General features: G+C 40.7%; 1 protein-coding gene across 1 annotated transcript; it reads left to right on the top strand.

The window, feature by feature from the left end:
* The first annotated feature begins 15,674 nt into the window (after positions 1–15,674).
* LOC144706018 (uncharacterized) lies at positions 15,675–18,487 on the top strand. The gene is made up of 7 exons (XM_078578896.1): positions 15,675–15,808; positions 15,890–15,961; positions 17,533–17,673; positions 17,731–17,887; positions 17,965–18,162; positions 18,245–18,304; positions 18,365–18,487. Exons 1-7 carry the CDS (start codon positions 15,675–15,677, stop codon positions 18,485–18,487), a joined length of 885 nt encoding a protein of 294 aa, XP_078435022.1.
* Positions 18,488–19,422: the final 935 nt, after the last annotated feature.

The following is a 19,422-nucleotide window of genomic DNA, read 5'->3' as shown; positions in this document are numbered from 1 at the left end:
ATCGCTCTCAGTGTAACGTAAGTCTTCCTCCTACCACAGAGTACGCGCTTACGGCTTACAGAGTCAACGGCAGAGTATTTTTCCTCCAGAATTCCACGATCAAACCGTGCATTTAATGAAACTATACTAGTCGCTTAAACCTCTTCATTTTAAGCTTCAAGAGCTTACATGACAAAAAAATGCATTAGGATTGGCCGGAGGAACTCGAGTGACTTCCATACGGTTTTGCAACTTGACGATACCTTCCTTTGTTCGCACGGAACACGAAAATTTTTAGATTTCTAGTTGACCACCAAATCAATCTGAAATTTCGAAGCAAGTAATGCGAAAAGATTGATATAAGATATCGTAAAAGACAGATAAATAAGAATTGTTATGACCCGTGCTAAAAAACCTCAACAGATATTATATAATTGTACGTCATTGGTAAGCACGAAATTACGAATTAGTCTTTCAGCTACGGCCACCATACTTCACGTAATTTTATCTGAGATATGACGCAGATTGTACGTCCTTGGTTTGACATTAGACAAATTGTCACAGGTCACAGGCATCCACGTATCTGAGATATGCAGCAGATTTCCATGCATATATTGCACAGGTTTTTTAGCACCATGTGATGTGCACAGTTCGAAACAAATTTTCCATTATGGTGCCCTACAAGAAACAACTCTCACATCCATGGCCCCAACCAACAATTGAACCAACTTTAGCCCAGCACAATAGCAACATTTGGCGAGTCAAAATCAGTACGAAATAAACTTCTTAAATTCTACAAAGGCCATTTAAAATCCATAAAATTATTTCTGATAAAAGGTATTTTCATGATGTGGATGATGTTGAAGGATATTATAAGTATATATTAATCCCTTAAAGTCTATTAAAATAACTATATCACTATAAATATATATATATATTAATCATTGGAAGTTGGATATTATCCAATATATCTTCATTTTTAATTCCAAAATTATTTTAAATAAATGATATTTCAAAAAAATATGTATCTTATCTCACTTCTCAATTTTATAGTCTGTTGGAAAAAAGATGGTCCTGATACTCCGGTTACATGAGAAACAATAATTACATGCACAGAAAGATAAGATTTATAGGAATTAGTATGCTCTGAAGAATTAATATACCTATGATATCCAAAACCCCTACCGAATTTTGAGACAAGTATTAAAATATCTCGATTAGATACTCAATTACTAAAGAAAATAGAATATCATTTTACCTATGATGTAAACAACCTTTCTGATTTCGAATTCCTATAAAGCACATCAAATACTCAAATAACATGTTAGATAACAGCTCCTCCTACATGCGTAGAATGAAAATGTCTATCAGTTTCAAAGGAGGCAAGAGGTCAGAGGGACTTTACCTAACAGAAAATACACATGGATTTTATCGTCTCTCTTTTACTATTTATCAATTTTCCATGTATAATTTTGTGGTTTATATTCTCATTTCTTATGATTATATAACACTAAGATATTTCAATAAATTCTATTCAATAGTATATTTATAAAAAAAGATAAAAGGAATGGAAGACGGATGAAATTAAATTAAACAATTTTAAAGAATTTATCCCCAATGCACATACTTGTGTTGACTCTTAAGGATGCTAAACATACTACTAACACTACAGATTGTGTATAGGGAAGGACACGGTCTGAACTAAGTTCGTTCAGATAAAACCAAACTAGACCATGGTCTGTCTTTTTAGGGTGATCTAAAGTTTTGGTTGAGATCCGGCTCCCACATCTAACTGGACCAAAGAATGTCCATTTCCATCTCCCATCTCTTCCTCTGGTTCTCTCTCTCTCTCTCTCTCTCTCTCTCTCTCTCTCTCTCTCTCTCTCTCTCTCTCTCTCTCTCTCTCTCTCTCTCTCTCTCTCTCTCTCTCTCTCTCTCTCTCTCTCTCTCTCTCTCTCTCTCTCTCTCTCTCTCTCTCTCTCTCTCTCTCTCTCTCTCTCTCTCTCTTTTACACTTAAGTCCGTGGATGACCTCCTCATTAATGATTAACTGCTAAATGAATATACCAAATGGACAGCTAATGATGCACCACATGCTTCGGTCGGTGTTAGGGGTCGAGAGTAATTGAATGAGTAAAGAAAGTTGATTTTTAAAATATTGAATTCATCATCATTTCTCAAGGTCCATTTATTGTTAACAAGGACATTTTTTTCATTGGCCCAGGTAGGCTGTAGTGCTTTTAGGTTTAAATACAATCGAATGAGTTCTCGCTCCACTGTGTACCCTTGCAGAATCAAAGAAAACCAGTCATTACTTTGATATTGATTGTCTTGATCGCGCAACTCAAAAGGAAAAAATGTGTCTCTCTATGATTGGGAGAACTTATCATTGGATATAAATTTTGGTAATTTACTATCATACATGGTATTTAAGTTCAGTAACTAATCACCATAAACTAAATGACACATATGCAAACATCTAATTCAGGAAAATGTGAAAGAAAGCATTTAATATATTTTTTGACCAAAAAATCCTTTTTATTGAATCTCTATTTGATAAGTTTCCGACATACAGTAAAAGCTTTAATGATTCAAAAAAAATTTCTGGCTTGTAAAATAAGTATCAAGATGAATCAATCATTACCAAATTCTTTAACAATTCCCAAAAGTTTGTAAAAAACATAAAATCACTCTGACGTATATATTAATTAATTGAAACCATAATCACATGCAACTATGGACATTTTGATGCAGAAGGTTCTGTAATATGCATGATATTATTGTAGTAATGTGCATGTTATTAGTTATTTATTTGGTCTATACAAAGATATTTTCTACATACCAGTGGGATCAAACTATAGATCTAAATTAGTCGTCTGATAGAGAAAAGATAATGAAGCATCCCTTTAATTTGATCTTCCAACTTGTTCCAGATTGTTAGATTTTAAACTATTGATATGAATGTCTTATAAATACATTTCTATTGTACTCAAATGATTTAACTCATGAAACTGACATTTTCATTTTGGCTCTCCCGCTTGTTATATTTATCATTTGAAAACGGGGTTTCATTTCTACCCGATGTTTTCTATTGCTTCATCTTAAGCATTGGTATATGCATTTGAAATTTTAGAGCCAATTCATCTCAGTCACAGCTCAAGTGATTGGCACTCCGATGACACCATAATTGATTCATGAAATTTTTTCTGTACTAATTTAACAGCATCACTTCTTGGAACAGCCACCACAAATGTAAAGTTTTAGTTTCAATATGAACAAAGTTTTAGTTTTAATTTGGGTTTATAATTTTGTTCCTGCTAAAAACTGTTATCATGCACTCATGCATCTCAAGTAATGGAATTATACGTGGCCCAAAGGAAATCACACATTCCACATTGACATATCAGAATTCATGAATTCAGTTTTATGACTTTAAAGGTTATGTCATTTATAAATGTTCAATTATGATGCATATATCTTGTTATTTGATTAATAATCCCTTTTCATGAAATTTTTACATAGTAAATGAATTTTATAATTTTTTTCCTGATTTTTTAAGAATTATGCATGAAGGAAAGATTTACTACAACCTCAATCTTTCAATTTAGTTATAAATGGAACCATTTGTTGTTTAAATAAAATTGTTTTTTTATATGAACTTTAGTTTAAAGTATTAATAGATAATAACACTATAAAAAGTGGTTTTTGAAGTAGCCACGCAGCCAAAGAGAAGATGCACAGGCTGCATCTCAGGGGTAGCTGCAGTCACCCTCCCCCAGGAACATGGAAGCCATAACTGGACAAGCCACATTCGCATGGCAGCAACAACTCCTAAAGCCTTAGGAAAGCTGCAGCAATGCAAAACAAAACTTCATAATTTGAGGATGCAATGTGATGTAGCAGAAGCATCACAATACAGCCAAAGGCATGCGCCATACCCTAAAGAGGTGATGACAGTGCCAAGGGACCCAAGCACACTGATGAGAGTAAGGTTTTTCCTTTTGAAATCTCATGGGCATGAGGACCCAAGCACACTCACAATACGGCCGGGATCGAGCGGCATGTGTTACAACACAAGAGCAATGATGATTTGGTCAATGATGCGTGAATTGCAATTAAATGTTCTTGTAAAATTAATGAAATGATATTCAGCAGCACTAACGAGCTCGGACGTCCAATTAAAGTGGCGGAGTTTGATTAGTCAAAATCAGACTCCTCAACGTCCCTTTGGACCGATTAGACGATTAAGCAATGAGGCGTATTATTAATACCTAAAGGTGTCCAAACCTCTACCGATAAGGATTAGTCATATCACAAGGAAATTAACCTATCTCTCGCACAAGGGGTGGCTAATCTTATCACAATAGTATTAAACCCATGTCAACGGTACTGAGAGAAGTAAATTCAATTGTGAGCAAAGGGAAACGAGAGAACATGATGGGCTAAGCCCGATGTCCACGGTACAGTGGGAAAGGACTCTGCACAGGTTTGAAGCAGAGTCGAAGGAGGATCTGAATCACGGAGGTGGAAGCAAGATGGCATGATCAGCGAAGTTAACAACCAGGGGGGTGACCTGGTCGGAGATTCAAGTGGAGCCCCAATGTGAAGGGGCGATGTTACGTGCAGCACCACGTGGGTTCGGCAGGGATAGCGCACATAATGAGAGATCAAACAATGCAAGCGCGGGCACGTCAGACAGCGCACATGGTCACAGCAGATGTGCGCGTGGGTGCAGCAATTGGTGCATACAGCGTGGCTTGCAACGTGCACAGCATTGTAGGAAACACATGGGCACAGCGCAATGTGGTAGGAAGCACTCAAACACGGCGTGGCATATGTGCATGGCACGACGAACAAGGTGTAGGCGCGGCAGACAGTATGCGGTGCGGCCAGTGATGCTCACACACGGGCATTGTCGAGATAAGAAACAGCGGGTGATGCAAGAATGTCGACAAGGGCAACAGGCCTGAGGATGGTGGTGCCGATGGTGATGGCACCAAAGTTTCCAACAATATTGATTTTGAGGATGACTACTACGAGTTTGTCGGCAAGGACAACACTATGGGATCAGTGACATTGTCGGTGACGAAGGCAGTGATGGGAGATCCAAGGATATCCAAGAAGTGGTGTTCTTGGCAATTTCTTAGACACTAACAAGATCAAGATTCAAATTCTTGATCAAGAACTTGATGAACGGCTACGGTGAGCACTGATGACAGTTCCTCCATGAATTATCCTTGACGTGGCAAGACGCCGAAAGCCAATGAACCCACATTCTACTCTAGAAAACGAGTAAAACTCCAAAAGGCAGGATGGGCGTGAGCCAATTGAAGAAAATTACTTTTCAAATCAACTCCAAGGATTTCCTTTGACATGCCTCCATTTATATAGTGTAAGGGTATGCCCAATGGGCCCAAGCGAGAAGAAACCGTCTCGTGACGAGCGGCCTTCCCTTAAAAAACGTTAAGAAAAAATACACATATTTGACAAGGCCCATACACAAAGGCCCATCCACAATTCAGAATGAAAATACATGATAGGAAAAATACAATGAAAATAAAATGGACCAACCCGTCGTTAGGTCATATACTTGAAGGTTCGGTCACAGACGTCGGGTCGGGCTGCTCATGGTGGTTGCTTACATCCTTTGATGTCATTGGAGAGATGGTCCCCCATCACTGGTAAGTGATAACGTGCATGTTTAATACTTCAATATGATCATGTTTACATGTACATTTCCATTAAATCACTCATATTTGCATGTTATCAAGCTTAAAATGATTAAATCTATTTTTAAAATGATTTTCTGAATTTTCTGCATTTTTTGGTATTTTTAAACTGGCTCAGACCTTCTCCGGGTCGGTATCGACACCCTGGGCTGAGACGATGAATCCAATGAACGCAACTTTCGAGGTAAGGAAGCTACAATTCTTTGGGGGGGCATATAACTGCCATCGCTTGAGAACCGTGCAAACCTATCGAAGGTGTTTGAGATGTTCATCTTGTGTGCGGCTATATATGAGAATATCGTCAAAGTAGACAATGACAAACTTCCCTATGAACGCACAGAATACTTCACTCATGAGCTGCTGTAAAGTACTCGGCGCATTGGAGAGGCTGAAGGGCATGACTCTCAACTTGTATAACTCATCTTTAATTTTAAAGGCAATCTTCCATTTGTCCACGGGATGAATCCAAACATGATGATATCCACTACGGAGATCTATCTTCGAGAAGATAGTGGATGTGGCCATCATGTCAAAGAGAGCCTATATGCGGGGGATGGGAAAATGGTACTTGGTCGTTATTTTGTTGATGGCTCGACTGTTGCAACACATACGCCATGTGCCATCCTTCTTCGGGGCCAAGAGTGTGGGGACCACACATGGGCTGAGGCTCTCTTGGATGAGGCCTTTCGCCAATAACTTTTGGACCTGTCGCAGTAGTTCCTCGTACTTCTGTAGTTGCATTTGGTAATACAGCAGATTTGACATTGATGCTTCGAGCGCGATATCAATTGTGTGCTGGATGTGATGCATCGAGGGTAGTTCATCTGGGAGTTCCTCGAGGAACGTATCACTGAACTCTGATATCAGGGTCTCAACTTCGAGTGGTCAAGGAGCTACCGGCGTATCTCTGGGGGCATCGAGAATGACGACGAGGCACACTGGTGTGTCGTCGAGCTTGCGACCCAAGTCTAAAGCGAACAAGGTGCCACATACAACCACTAACCCAATCGGGTTGGTCGGAACTGTCTTGTTCAACGGCTTCATGGTGTATGGGTACCATGTAACCCTCTATCCCTGGTACATGAAAGAACACGTGTTCATCCTTCAGCCTGGAGTGATATCGTGGTCATATAGATAGGGCCTGTCTGCCAAGTCTCGTCTCCGCATATTTGACGCACAAGTCATCGTCCATATGATACCATCAGCAATAGGAGTTTATACTCAACTTCCAGTCGATGAACTCCTACGGCTTCCTCGACCCTTCGAAGACAGTGACATCGACTTGTACGCTCTTTTGGATCCTGGCATGATGCTCCTCTCGTTGCTGTTCATAGTCGTCCCAACATCACTCGGTCACCGGGTATCCTCCATGTCACGGTCAGGCGTATCGTCGGGGTGGGGTCGGGTCACGCTCGTGGTCACCCCATTGTCGAGGTGGACCATTGTACGGAGCACAGATATCGAGTGTCACGCGATGCGGGTATCGAGGAACCGCAATTTTTTCATCATATCGGCGGTAGTATGGCTGGACGTAGTCATCTTGGCAGGCTAGTGGATTAGCCTCAAATCCATGGTTTTAGTCATATCATGGGTCCTATCTATCCCAGACACGGACATCTTGTGGGTCGTGTGTGGGTAACGGTCGGGACATCGGTCCCAACTCACTTCTTCCTACCACCTGTCGTCTAGGTACTCATCGTCATCATATGGGATCTGTGGGTGCTCTAGCAGTTGTACGATCCTAGGTGGGTCATGGTCTCCGTCTGCTACCATGGGCTCAGGTGCGGCAACGGGTACCACAGGTACTACGGGTCATGCTAGCAACTGCTCCACACGTTCGGCGATGGCAGTCAGGGTGCGGAGATACACACCTTGCTCTTCGGTTAAGTCCTCCGGGGGTCGGTGTTACTGGTGCATTCTCCCTCGTCCATGTCTTGCTCCTCGGCCACATGCGGAGGGAGCCCGGGGTGTACGCTCATCCAGGCGATCCTTTCCCTGTGGGCCACAATTTATTGTCGCTCTCTCCTCGACATCACTAGGGAAGGTAGTACCTAGTGAACATGAGGTGCTATGGTGAGATTGGGCTCACAGCCACAGATGTGTCCACATGGGCTAAGTGAACCATCGGCACACCCATCGGCGGGTGCAATTCATCTAAGCTCCGAAGGGGGCAGTGATGCGCCACCTTCGGGCGTAGGGGACGATGCTCTAAGAGTCGTATAGGGCTGACTCTTTCGAGCAGTGGTGAGTCTTCTCATCGCGACGAGGCCGATCCTCCCGGATGCATCATTCTGCTAGATCGTGTCTCAACGACCATTGCCAGTTCCTCACAAGTACCTAGATACGTTTTTTAAAAATAGATGAATGCAGATGATATGGTGCTAGGGTACATGATGGGGGACCATCCAGTTGACACCGGGACGGGACGAATCCGACCACGCCAGGCTGCTCGCGACGGCGCTCGCCAACCAGGGTTTAAGTACTCCGTGTGAGTATCTTTTCCCTTCATGCTTTATTTTCATCCATGGACTGTTATGGATTCGGCCGGTGTTTTGGGCCTCGTCCGTGTTGTGTTTTCTTTTCTCTTTTGTAACCGTTGAATAGAGGTCGAACCATGTCTCGCGACGGTTCAGCCCTCTACACGACGTCGCTTGGCACCTATCCTCACTATATAAGGGGCTAGCATGCCCAAGTGGAAGAAGGGTTTTTGAGAATTGAAATCTGTGTTTTCTTCTATCATAGTGTTTAGATAGGTAGTGATAGATAGGAATTAGACTGTAGAGAGAAAGTGGGTGTTCTCACCCCACGTCGAGACTACTCCGTGGGTTATAGCCGCACGTCCTCACGTCGAGACCACTCCGTGCGACGTCCTCCATCGCCCTCGTCGAGACAACTCCGAGGTCGCATTAAAGATTCAAGATTCTCCATACGGAAGTGTCGTGGCCGACACACTTCTTCATCGAGACTACTCCGGGGTCGTGCCGTCATCGTCAATACCAGCCGTCAGTTCTGCCACCAATAACCTCCAAGATTTCAAGAAACCGCCACCTTCTTGGAGTTCTTGATCAACTACTGCACAAGAATCTTCAAGAAACCGCCTCCTTCTTGGCGTTCTTGATCAACTACTGCACAAGAACCTCCACGATTTCAAGAAACTGCCACCTTCTTGGAGTTCTTGATCAACTACTGCACAAGGGGCTCCAAGATCCCAAGAAACCACCTCCTTCTTGGCGTTCTTGATCAACTACTGCACAAGAACCTCCAACATTTTAAGAAACTGCCACCTTCTTGGCGTTCTTGATCAACTACTGCATAAGAAGCTCCAAGATTTCAAGAAACCGCCTCCTTCTTGGCATTCTTGATGAACTACTGCACAAGAACCACAAAGATTTCAAGAAACCGCCACCTTCTTGGCGTTCTTGATCAACTGCTGCACAAGAAGCTCCAAGAATCGACGCCCAGCCACCCTCCGGAGGAGTTCTTGGGGTGGTTACAAGCCAAGAACCCATCTTCCGCCTTTGCTGCGCCACCTCCGCCGATGCCAATGCCCGCGGCGCCCGCGCACCGCCTCCGTGCGTCTCTCGCTGACGCCTGCACTCCGGGGTATCAAACCCGCACGAGCGCTATTGCCTACGCCGTGCGACAGCGTTCGCTCGCTCCGCACAGGCCGCACAATAGCACACCGGCTCCTCTCCGTTGTTGTCTCGCCGTCAATGTAATCTCCCATCGTCTTCGACGTCATCGAGACATCCTACCTTGCTGTGGACTCCATCAATTCAGGTATCTTCTCGTCTTCCCCATCGTATTTTCAGTGTCATTATCTGTTGCATTGCCATCTTCCGCTATTGATTCCTATGCCTTGGATTACGACTATAATTGCTAGGATATCCAGTTGTTGAGTGATAGGATTTCTTTGCGGTAAGAGATTACTCGTTAATCCTTAAGCTTGGAACAACCCAGGGCCATCAAACGCCCCTTGCTCGTAGACGTCTAGTTGGTTCTCTAGGTCATTGGGACTCTAACTTGATCAATATCTCTCTTAGTGGACGTCATCGATCGATACCCATTCGTAGTCGTCTCATATTGCTAAATTGGGGTGTTCTTATCGATATGCATTGCATCTAAAGGATTTACCAAACTTAACCCTCATCTGGTTGGGACATAATAAGATCCGTTCGATCCCGGCACCCTTCGTATTACATCAGTACGGAGATGTACTATGACATCCACAATGTGGCTTTGATACCAAAATGATGTCAGATGGTGTCAATGACGTCGTCTGATGGGTAATTCACTGAGTATGTAACTACATGATGACGTGAACCCAAGGTGGATGTACGTGCAGATCCTGACCTGCGGGGATTCGCTGAATTTCCGAGCTCCCGGATGGGCGACTGACAATAGTGACGGTGGCCATCTAACCCTTGTCAGAGCAATGACGGTGACGATAGTGACGACAACGCCAAACAAAGAAATTCCATCGATGCTTGCACATAACGGACAGGCTCGACCCGTACCTAAGAAATCACTCGAATCGTAGTTTTTTTGATAAATTCTCTCACCTATCTAACCTGAACGTGGTGGAGTGTAGACGAAAATATATTGAAGAAAATAATGCAACTGACGAGGGAAGGGGAACAACGTACTCCATTGGTGGCGGTGTTCGTCATCATTTTTTCGTCAATGCACGGGCTGACGTAGGAGAGGTGGACTGTGATGTGTCGAGACGGGTTCAGAATGGCTCGACAGTTCGCAAGGGCACGGTGCTAGAGTCATGTTGGAAGATAGCTGGCGTCGCTCGACAAGCGGCGGTGACGCGGAGACCGGAGTAGTGACCTGGCGCCTGGAGCCGTGACGCTAAAGATAGGTGAAAATGACGTAAATGGAGAACCACATAGGTTTTGCAACTCGAGTGTTCGCTCTCGGCTCGATGATTATAGGGGTCACTCACTGGTATAAGCTACACAGTTCTCGTAAACCAACAGCAATAAGTCCACCGATGGAGTCATGGGGCGTGTGTTCTATCCTGTAGTGGGAAACTCGGCAATCAACAGAATTAGCTGCACATGCATGAGGGGGTTCCAAAGAGAGGACCAGGCATTCTACGGGTGGGGTCGTCGTGCGGGGTCACAATGTTGGTAGTCGGCGATATTGTGGCAGAATGTTTGCGCCCGGCATAAATAATGCCCACTCAAAACGGTCATCATTGATCAGATCGTGGTGGCCTGAAGATCACATGATGGCCAAAGTCAAGACGAACGCACACGTCGACCACGTAATATCACGTTGGCGCGTTGACTATTCGTAAGACCACACCACGTCGGTGGACATGGAAGTTTACCTCTACGATGGATGACGACATGTCGATGGACCCTTGCGATGCAGATGGCCAGGGGGATGGCACGGCGAGAGCTGGATTGTTTCCACCCCAAGAATGACGATCTGGGAGGACCAACACACGGAATCATTTCTCCCTTATGGTTTCCATTTCTTCTCATTTTCCTTCACTTCTTTTCTCCTTCTTCCCTAGCGGTAATATCCAGTCTGAACAATAACTGCCAAAATAGGAAACCACATCTAAATGTGTGCGGTGCCCATCATGGCCTTTATATTAGGCCATGATGGGCCCTTTACAATGTTAGCGAACACTGTCTTTACTTTTTCGTAGGAGGCGACGTGTGATGAAGACAAATTACAAACTTACTTTTCTTGTAGTTGTAATTTAACTTGCCTAAATCAAATGACTTTTTTAAAATAAAAAACTCACTCAGATGTATATTAGGAGTGAGGTCGTCTCAACTAGACATGTGTGTTCTGTTCTTTTTGTGTGATTGTGCACGAATTGTGTGTTCTGTTCGGTTATCCTAACAGAACAAAATTGAATTCACACAGAACATCGCACAGATCCATGTGTGTTTTTGGATTGTGAGAATTGTGCGAATTTTTTTGAAGTTTTTAAAAAACTCCACTCGATTTCCTCCCTCTCTCACAGTCTCCCATCGCTATTCCAGTCCCCTCTCTCTGTCTCTAGTCTCTATACTCTACTCCCTAGTCTCCACGGTGCCCGTTGCCAGTCTCGCTGCTCCGGCGTCGGATTCAGATGAGGAGCATGGTGGAGGCAGAAATAAAAAGCGGAAGTTTTTCAGCTTTCTAAGGTTGTTGGTACGTTTTGTTTTATTTTTTTATTTCAGTTCATGTTATAATATTATTTGCTGTGTGATGTTTTTCTTTATTATTATTTTTAGTGAGCATAATCATTAATTTTTTATCTCAAATCTATCAAACCTCTCGCGTTTTCAATTTTTTGATTCGCTTCGATCTTCGATAATAAACCTCATATACTTATATATATTCGGACGTTAACTAATTTGTGGTATTAAGAGATCGATCTGCACACCAGTCTTTTATTAAATGTATTCCTGGATATAAGAAATATTTTGGTACAGTTATATGTATATTTCCAAATTCTATTGTCTATGGTTTGATTATCTTCCCAATCAAACCATAGGTTACAGTATTGTATTCCATCTCCATGATCATGTTTTTGATTTCAGGCTGACAAGCCAAGGCTGAACTTGAAAGACATGTACTCAGAATCTTATAGAAGCTTACACCCATCGGTGCCTGTGGTTTTCCCCTGGATCTCCGGCATCATTGGCCAAGGATTCTCAGTCTTCCAAGCTTATCGGCTGTGAGTAGCTTCAATTGTAAGAGATATTACTTGATTATTATATGATCCTTCTCATTTTGCATCCAAATTTATTCCTTTGGGTTTTTGTTTTATTTCCTCGCCGCCATCATTGGGGTGTCCCAGCCTAGCTACTGTTGGATTTGTTATCATTTTATATAATACGGAGATAGAAAGAAATAAAAATTACCTTCTTTTTATTTTACTCTTGTCATAAACATTGTCAAAGTGGGTGCTTCATTTTATCTACTTGCCTCATAAAACCACTTTATACTTCAAACGTGGATGGAATCACATCATTGTGTGTTTAGCATTTACTTCAGAGGTATCGTAACCTAATCGTCCATTTTATTTATTATATGTTCTGTATGTACCTTTGTAGGTTGTTCTTATTATTGGTTACCGATACTGAATCACGTGGCCTTTATGGTTGGCGGACAATGAGGAATGAGGAATACATTAGTGTCATCATCAAATTTATCCTCTCCAAGTTCAAGACGAATGATGAGTCAATGATGAGCTGAGGACAAGGCGATGACCGAGATGATGATGTGGTGATAGCAAATTTGTCATTGTATGATGATGTCAACTCAGCATTCTCCTTATCTGCTCTCATCACCAATGTAAGAGTTTAACCCTAACTGACTTAACTATAACTTGAAAATACTTTGGGAGTCTCTCATCTATGATTGGTCAAACCCAAACAACAGATTTCATAGGCATTGTTCGTACTGGCATTTTTAATGTTTATAAAACCATTTTACTTTTCAAAAGATCAAGACTACCTCCAAATCTCATCTTAGAAAAGAACAGTGCACAAATACAGTAAATTCTATATAATTGACCTCCCGAGGCTTTTATTTCCAATTGACACAAATCGTTGAATACTAAAATAAACCTCAATTGCAGTATGAATTTTTCAAGATGGTAATTATGCATTTGTCTCACCGATTTTTTCCCTCAGATGGCTTCCATAAAGAAATATTATTTGTTGTTTGATGTTTTTCTTTCTTGGCACCCTATTTGACTCCAAATGAGGTTTATTATCATTTTTTGTGACTTTATTCATTATTTTTTAATATATATTATGGATATCATATAAGTGCAATACCATGACTTTGAATGTTTAAATTTATCTGATTTTGTGGAGTGATATTCTGAATTTTACACATATAGATGCATAATGATTATCAAATAAGTGCGTTAGAATGACTTCGAGTGCTTAAATTCATCTGCTATTCTGAATTATGATTATCACGTATTAGGGTGATATCCTGATTTTTGTAGAGTTTATGGGATTTTCTCATGCTCCAGCTATTTTTTGAATCACTCCATCTTGTTCTTAGTTATTGTCATATATTTCATTTATTTTGCTTCTATATATACCTAGAGGAGGAAAATTTTATATTTCTACATTCAAGTAGTCATATATTTTATATACTTCAATTTACGAATCTGTTTTAACATTTTTACTTTAATTGCACTTCAAACTTTGTCTCAAATTATTTTGATATTGGATGAATTATCAGGTAAATTTATATTTCAACTGTAATTTTGGATGCCTAGAGCACCTCTCTTGCATGCTTCTGGTGCCTATGAAATCTCGTCATCGTCCCAGGGGAGTGTTGGCCGAAGCGAAAAGAAGAAAAAGAGAGAAAGAATGTATGCACTACACAGATACACTTCACAGAGGTTGCACTAAAGGTGTTCACGTGCAACCTTTGTGCGACCCGTAATTAGGGTCGTGTTGTGATTGTAGAGCAAAATAAGTATAATTGTAGCACGGTCCTATGGCGTCATTTTCAAAATATGCACCAAAAAGAGTATAATGAGTTGAAGGCACAAGAAGGCAGCTCTTCTAACCAACCATCTGTGGCGAACATCTTTGACCAAAAATTGAATGAAAAAATACACTTCTATGGTCACACGTTTGAGATGACAAAAGAGGAGCTTGTATGTTTCATTTGTCAGTCAGCCTCACCGTGGAATATTGTATGTAAGAAATACTTCATACGACTGCTTCAATACATCACACAAGAGGAGATATCCATTCCGTCGACAAGGACTGTGAAGGAAAAAGCTTTCAAGCTTTATATTGACCAACCGGAGAGTGTTGATATAGTTGCCATCACTCTAGATTGTTGGACTTTTGTGAATCAAATCTCCTTCATAGGTCTCAAAGTTCATTGGGAGACAAGGAATGGAAAATGTGTGAATGTGTCCTTGTTATACACCAGTTGGAAGGATCGCACACTAGGGAGTGCTTGAGCAAGGTTGTGTTAGAGGTTCTTGTAGAATTTAATTTGAGCACAAAAATATGTGCTATTACTTTGGATAATGCTTCGAACAACGCAATAATAATGGTGACATTAGAACAAGAGTTGCGGCCAGTGAACGTCCGTTGCACTGCAAAGAGACATGTCTTGTGTATTGCGCATGTGATCAACTTAGTTATGCAGGCCAGATTGAAGGTGCTCCATGTCGTCGAAGATGAGCCCGAGTCAACTTTGATGAAGTAGACCTCACAAACCTTGATGGTGTGTTGGATGCAGTCGAGTCTGATCCTTCTTCAGCTATTTCCTTAGGGGATATTGTTCAGTGCCTAAGAGACGTGGTTAGTGCAATACGAGGATCGTCAAGGCAAGAGGTGAAGTATTTTTCATACTGTAGACAATTGAATATGACAAACACAAGGAGGATCCAGCTAGATTGCCCTACTAGGTGAAGCTCTGCATACAAAATGCTACGCGGGTGCCTTGAGAAGAAAATAGTTATTGATATGATGATGTTATATGCTCGTAGAAGACCTACTTTACTTGAGTAAAAAGAGACCTAGTAGAAAAATTTGTTGACCTACTCAAACCACTCCAGTATGGTACCTCTATTGCTATTCAGAGCAAGACACTGACTTCAAATGAGGGTGTGGTCATTATAAAGGGATTGATGAGGCATCTTGAGCCAATTAGTGTGGGAATATCAAACTCATCCATGCTTCCAGTTGGACATGCTATCTCCGCTAGGCAAGGAATGGCTTAGCTAACGTATGTTCTGCTATGTGGGCAAAGCTAGAGAAATATGTGTCCGTGCTAACACGAGACGAGGCTTTCACTATCGCTTCCACTTGATCCATCAATGAAGCTTCTCTTGATTGATCCACAGGCTAAGAACAATGTTCTATCTACCGGCTGGACTATCGTGAAGTCATATTCAATATCCAGGAACCTGGGGAATCAGTCCACCAAACTATCTACTCTATCACTGAGGAATGATTTCCTACAAATGGAGCTCCAAGAACTACTAGATCCATGCGAGCTACCACAAAGAGTTGATCCAATTGAAGAGCCCTATGTGTACGCGACGCCCCCCCCCCCCAGCACGTGGTACAAAGGTGTTGCATTGGTGGAAGATGACAGGTATCAGATAATGTGCATCGTTAGATTAAAATTTTCTTACTTACCTTATTGAATTTCTAACTGCTTTTATCCCCATAACAGGTCAGGTTTCTTACCCCGCATTAGCATTGGTGGCAAAGAAATTTCTAGCAGTTCAAGCGACAAGTGCCACGTGTGAGCGTCTATTCTCAAAAGGGTGTCGTGTAATCAACTAAAAGCGATTGAGGCTCACAGCATAGAGTGTCGAAGTCCTGATGATGTTGAAGTCATACTACAGCAACGATGATTTGAGAGCAAAAGAGGATGATGACGGTGATGGTGATGATGACCGATTTGCCATCCATGTGGATGCACCCATTGGTTAGACTCTCAATTTTTGCCATCATCTAATGACATATACTCTGTTATTCTTCCTTTACTGGTGTATTGAACTATTAATTTACTTGCACATTGAGTTTAAAGTATTATTTCACCCACATTGTGTTTAAAGTATTATTACACATTGGTAAAATCTTTCATTTTTTCATGTCGCAGTTTAGTTGTCCAACACCCACTACCGGTGACGAAGATGGAAGAGAACTGTGAGCTAGATGCGAGAATCCTATAGCATTATTGTGGAAGACTAATCCACCATCCAATGTCAAGACTACTCTAAAAATACTGTCTTGGATGATTGTTCGCTCATCTTTCTCACGGATTTTGATCTGTATTTTTCAAATTTAATCAAGGTGTGATCCTCATATCTATTTTCCTTTTCTACTAATGTTTTTAGGTTAGCAACAGTGACAATCTGAACTCGGTAGTCGGGGCACGGGAAGAATGGTCAAAGAACAAGATGAATATGTGGAAGACCACGGCGTCAATCATGGAGGTCAAATTCACGTAGAGACCAACCATCTCGCACAACGTTGCAATTCGGTACGGTATTTTTTGGCTAACTATCAGGTTCATAACCAGAAATCAATCAGATTCAATATCTTGTATTCTACCTATCAATCATTCTAACATCTATTTTTATTTCTATCTATTGACATCCTATCGATTTATCTATCTAGCATTATGTCTGTATGTTCATAAATTCACTTAGATTTGCTTTCATGCGTCATGATGTATTGTTTCATTTTAATGATTTTTACATTGTTCTCAGATATTAGATTGGCTCCTAACTATGGTAAGGATTTTTATGGATTCCCTACCATGTTCAGCTATTATGTCTATATTTTTGAAAAAATATGTTTTATTGATTTCAGATGGTCACGTGTGGGCTAGAATCCAATAAGAACGGAGGAGCTCCTTGTTGAGCTTTCGCACACTAATTTTATTGTGTGATCCGAATTGCATGAATTATGTTTCATTTGTTTGAAGGGTCCCAAGTAAAGACAAAGCCGTTAAACCAGAATCAACGCGTCCCATTCAATCCAGGGATTTCTGTTTGATCATCCTACAGGAAAGGTTAACTTCATGTTGATTTTTTCCATGACTTTGGATTAATGAATTCTTTAAATAATACCCTATAAATAAAGTTCAATTCTTTGTTCTTGACGAGTAATTCAGCAACAATACTCAAATTTCTCTAATGGTGGCTGAGGAACCACGATACTGAATGGTGCTGCCAAATCAAATTTTTTGTTTCAGCTCAAAAAACAGTCTCTTGCATTATCTTTGTTACCAACCATATGATTATCGAGTCGACCAAATTCGACTTCGATCCCGAAATTCATCTATTTTCCTTAATTATTTTTCAGGATAATGGTTGTCAGGCTTGGCCTCTTGTTTCTTCTTTTCTTGAGCATTAAGTGTATCAACGCCGACGTCAAAGGTGTAGAAGAATCTGTTATCTCCAATAAATTTTCATCTCCCATCTATTACTCATCAGACTTTCATAGGCAAGTTTCATCATTCGACTTCATATCATATTAATATCTCCACTGAACAAATCGTAGTTTCTTCGGAAGGCAAAGAAACAACAATAATCTCTGCACACTATGTGAAGAGTTTGCATCTCAAGCATTGGACTATTTCAACTCCAATAAGACCCAAGAAGAGCCCATCGAGAGGCTGCACCATGCTTGCTCTCAGTTGCATCATTTGAAAGAGCAGGTTCTCAAATAATCTAATAATTCATGTGGTAAATCAAAACTTTATTGATATTATTTTTTATTATTCTCTTTCCAAAGTGCATTTCACTGGTGGACTACTACGCCCCCCACTTCTTCGTGGAAGTTGGCTCAGTCCAGCCAGAAGCGTTCTGCAAGAAGGTAGATCTATGTGGAGCCCAGACGGCTGTTCCGACAACTAATGTAGAGGAAATCTGCTCTACTTGCCAGCAGACCATCCTAGAAGTTTTGACAAAATTAAAGGACCCTGAGACACAGGTCAGCTTCAGAATCAGAAATAATGTAAGCTAAATATTACCTAAACTTACTCAAGTCTTATTAAAATTTACTATGGGTTTAGGTGGATATAATCCAAGTGTTTCTGAAGGCATGCAACAACGTGGAACAGTACAAGCAGCAGGTATTTTGAATTTTTTTGTCGTGAGGTTCTTATAGTTTTTTAATTATTTGTTAATGCAAGAAGCTTGTTTTCGAGTATGGGCTGCTGATTCTGGTCAACACTGAGAAGTTTTTGGAGACGACGGATCTTTGTAAAGCTGTTTGCTCTTGCCAATCGTCAAAAGCGGTGATTGTTTCTCCATGAGATTGTGGCACAATGATAATAAGACACTCATGTTTATATAAATGTGTATGTTGTACTTTGGTTAATCAGACGTGTATATGTCAAAACTGCGGCTTGATTTGTACCTTCAATCTTATAAACATTTTTTCCCAACTAATTAGTGTGAATTATGCAAATTCAGTCAAATTGTGAAGCAGTTTGTACGGAATTTAGTAATTGTGCAAATTTTGTGTGAATTTTGACGCATTGTGTGAATTTTGTTCACTCTGTGCGAAATTTGTTTGGATTGTGTGAATTGTTCTGATTGTGTGAATTTTGTTCGGGTTATGCAAATTTGTGCAAATTTCACGACGTGCAAATTTTGTGCGGACTGTGAAAATTTTGTTTGGATTGTGCAAATTGTTCAAACATCTGTTCTAGTTTTTGTACAATTAGAGAACAGAACAATGAACAGGGTCCTGTGTGGTTCTTTTGTGCAAAACTTTTGTTCATTTTAAATGAACAGAATAGAACACCCATGTCTAGTTTCAAAAGAGTCTGGACTTTAGAGTGATAGAAAATTTAGTATGATAATATTGGTACTTAAAGAAATTAGTTTTAGTTCAGTATTAGACATAATAATAGTGGGGAAGATAGTGGAATAGTCGAACATAAGTAATTAGTAGTTGGAAGGTAGTATCTAATGGATGAGAGAATTAAGATAATACTTAATAGTGAGGAATAATAAGTCATATGAGAGAGAGCTAGAGAAAGAGAGAGATAATATAATATATTATTCATATCTCTTTATAGATACTAGAGATAATAAAGAAGTACGCTATTTGAAATGAAGTAATGGTATTATGATTGTGGATGATGCTAATGTAGGAAGTGGAAAATTAGGCAAAATTAGTGAGATATATAGAATAGTAAAATACTAATAATAGGATAGGACGCATATTTATTTAGTTAATTGT

Source organism: Wolffia australiana, chromosome 7 (assembly GCF_029677425.1).
Source record: "Wolffia australiana isolate 7733 chromosome 7, ASM2967742v1".
Classification (NCBI taxonomy): domain Eukaryota; kingdom Viridiplantae; phylum Streptophyta; class Magnoliopsida; order Alismatales; family Araceae; genus Wolffia; species Wolffia australiana.
This window is presented reverse-complemented; position numbering and strand designations above follow the sequence as displayed.